Source organism: Otolemur garnettii, unplaced genomic scaffold, assembly GCF_000181295.1.
Source record: "Otolemur garnettii isolate 467f Iridium unplaced genomic scaffold, OtoGar3 scaffold00017, whole genome shotgun sequence".
Classification (NCBI taxonomy): Eukaryota; Metazoa; Chordata; class Mammalia; order Primates; family Galagidae; genus Otolemur; species Otolemur garnettii.
The window spans coordinates 5,972,060-5,974,447 of NW_003852412.1; the positions used below are offsets into that span (position 1 = coordinate 5,972,060).

The 2,388-nt window shown below is 37.0% G+C and overlaps 1 protein-coding gene across 1 annotated transcript in view; it reads left to right on the forward strand.

Annotated features, from left to right (window-relative positions):
• BDP1 (B double prime 1, subunit of RNA polymerase III transcription initiation factor IIIB) overlaps positions 1-2,388 on the forward strand; it is a 114,892-nt gene that overhangs the window by 75,996 nt on the left and 36,508 nt on the right. Inside the window, exons 22-23 of the mRNA XM_023510861.1 lie at positions 704-905; positions 1,107-1,300. Coding sequence (XP_023366629.1) covers positions 704-905; positions 1,107-1,300 — 396 coding nt within the window. The remainder of the gene's footprint in view (positions 1-703; positions 906-1,106; positions 1,301-2,388) is intronic.

Here is a 2,388-nt window from a genome sequence, read left to right on the forward strand (position 1 = left end):
CAAAAAAAAAAAAAAAATCCTGGCTTATGTTAGTTTTTAAACCTCCTAATTCAGATCCTTGCTATTTATTAAAATAATTTCCAGGAAACCTTAAGATAGCTATTTGGGTTGCTTTTGGAGCTGTGGCTGCTCTGTTGACTTAAAACCTTATCTTTTCCTGATTTGGCAGATAAAAATGGGTAATGTTGAAAACCTTATGATGTTGGCTGTCAATAAACCCTTTCAAGGAGCTTTCAGGCATGTACTGAGAGAATAGATTCTAGCTCTCAGGCTTGCTCTTGATTCAGGACCAACATGGGTATGACCGTTGTCTGTTTTTTCATACTTTGCACCCCATCTGAAGCCATTTGTTTAAAGTGACATTATGAACTCTATTTTCAGTTATTGCCATTTTTTGGGTATCTAGTTTTTTCTCTGAATATTACTTAAAGTAACATAAAATTACATATTAGAATTAATGAATGAAAAAAAAAGACTAATGTTATTGTAATACTGTTCCCCAGGCTATACAGAAAATAGAAGCTATAAACGCTTTTATGTTTTTACTTTCTTATCAGCAATGTGTGGTTTCATTTTACATGCTTGGTTTTATAGCCTTTTGAACATAGACTTGGTTACTATTCAAAATTGTTTGATTTAACAGCTGTTACATCAACAAGAAATTCTGATTTTGTCCTTCAGTGTGATTTGTATTTCATTCTAGACATGGAAATGAACCGTATGTTTCTAGTCCCGCCCCAGTGATACGAAGGAAATTTCAAAAGGCTAAGCCAAATCTGGGAAGAGCACACGGTAAGAAAGGGAAGCCAGATACAGGAAAAGGCACAGCAGATCAGAGTGAGGCAAGCAAGCCAGAAGATAACTTACTTCAGCAAGGAGATTCTGACACCCAGCTCCATCTAAAAGTAAGTTTGGAAATTTATTTATTTAGTTTTTACTTTTGTACTACAGCTATTTTCATGAAAAGTGAGTGACTTCCTAGTGTTAAAAAAACTAGCAACTCATCACTGTGTGTATGTGTAAAATTAGAGGTTTAAGCCCAACTACAAAATGAAACTAAAGATTGTTTTTGGAGTAATATTAGCTAATTTCTTCTTAAATTTAAGGAAAAGGTGGAGTTCTTGAGCTCTCTGGAGGTTTCAGCAAGAAATGATTGTATAGGTTCCAACGAGTCAGATTTGGCTCCCAAACATGCTGAATTAGAAGAAGTGGGACCATTGGGAAGAGGTGGAGAGAAACCTGTAGGAGACAATTGTGTGACTTCAGTCATTGAAGAGCCGTATCTCAATAAACTAACAAGGTAATGTTTTATTTAACAAATACTTTCAGAGTAGGAAATAAAAATTACCTTTACAGATGTCCTACCTTGGCTTTCTCGTACAGTGGTTCTCGACCTTCCTAATGCTGCAGTATATTTTCATTATTACAAAGGGGTTGCGACCCACAGGTTGAGTACCGCTGTAATAGAATAAAAAGATGACTTGTTAATATAAATAGAGGCTGTTTTTGTTGACAGATCTGATTTTTCCTTACATTTGATTTTTATTTACAATTTTTTCTTTTTGTAGGAGGATTTTTCTTTCCCATGTTTAAAATTTCTGGGTATTAGGCTGGGTTTGGTGGCTCATGCTCTGGGAGGCTGAGGTGGGTAGATTGATGGACCTCAGGAGTTCAAGACTGACCTGAGCAAGAGCGAGACCCCTGTTTCTACTTAAAGTAGAAAAATTAGGCTCCTTGTCCATAATTCAGTGGTTAGGGCGCCAGCCACATATACCAGGGCTGATGGGTTCGACCTCACCAAGTTCAAGATTGCTGTGAGATATGAAGCCACGCCACTCTACTGAGGGTCACAAAGTAAGACTCTTGTCTAAAAAAAATAATTCTGGCTGTTGAGTATATTAGACATGAACAGAAGCCTGACCAAAGAGTAGTGTGTATTACCTAAGTATTTAGGGTGCTAATTCAAGTGGGGTCACAGACATGAATGTACCCTACTTTTATAGTTTTCAAAGAAAGTGGAAGGGAACGTTAAGTTGTGCAAAACAGCATTGCTTTGATGGATTTCTGCCTGTCCCTTTTAACATACTGGCAGTCCCTGGGTTATGAATAAGATAGGTTGTGTAGATTTGTTGATTCTGCATGTAAGTCAAAATAGGTGCATTTACCTATTACCTGGAATAGCTTCTGTTTGTAAGTGCAAGTTGTATGTCAGTTGGATGTTTGTAACTCAGGGACTTACTATATTAGCCTCTGGTCTTAAGTTCAAATTGTATGTAAACATGGGTAACTGACACAATAATCAGACTGTAAGTCTGGTGTTCGTAACTCAGGAACTGCCTGTAATCTCTTTACCCAGGAGGATAAACCAGTATCACTTTTTAATCCTGT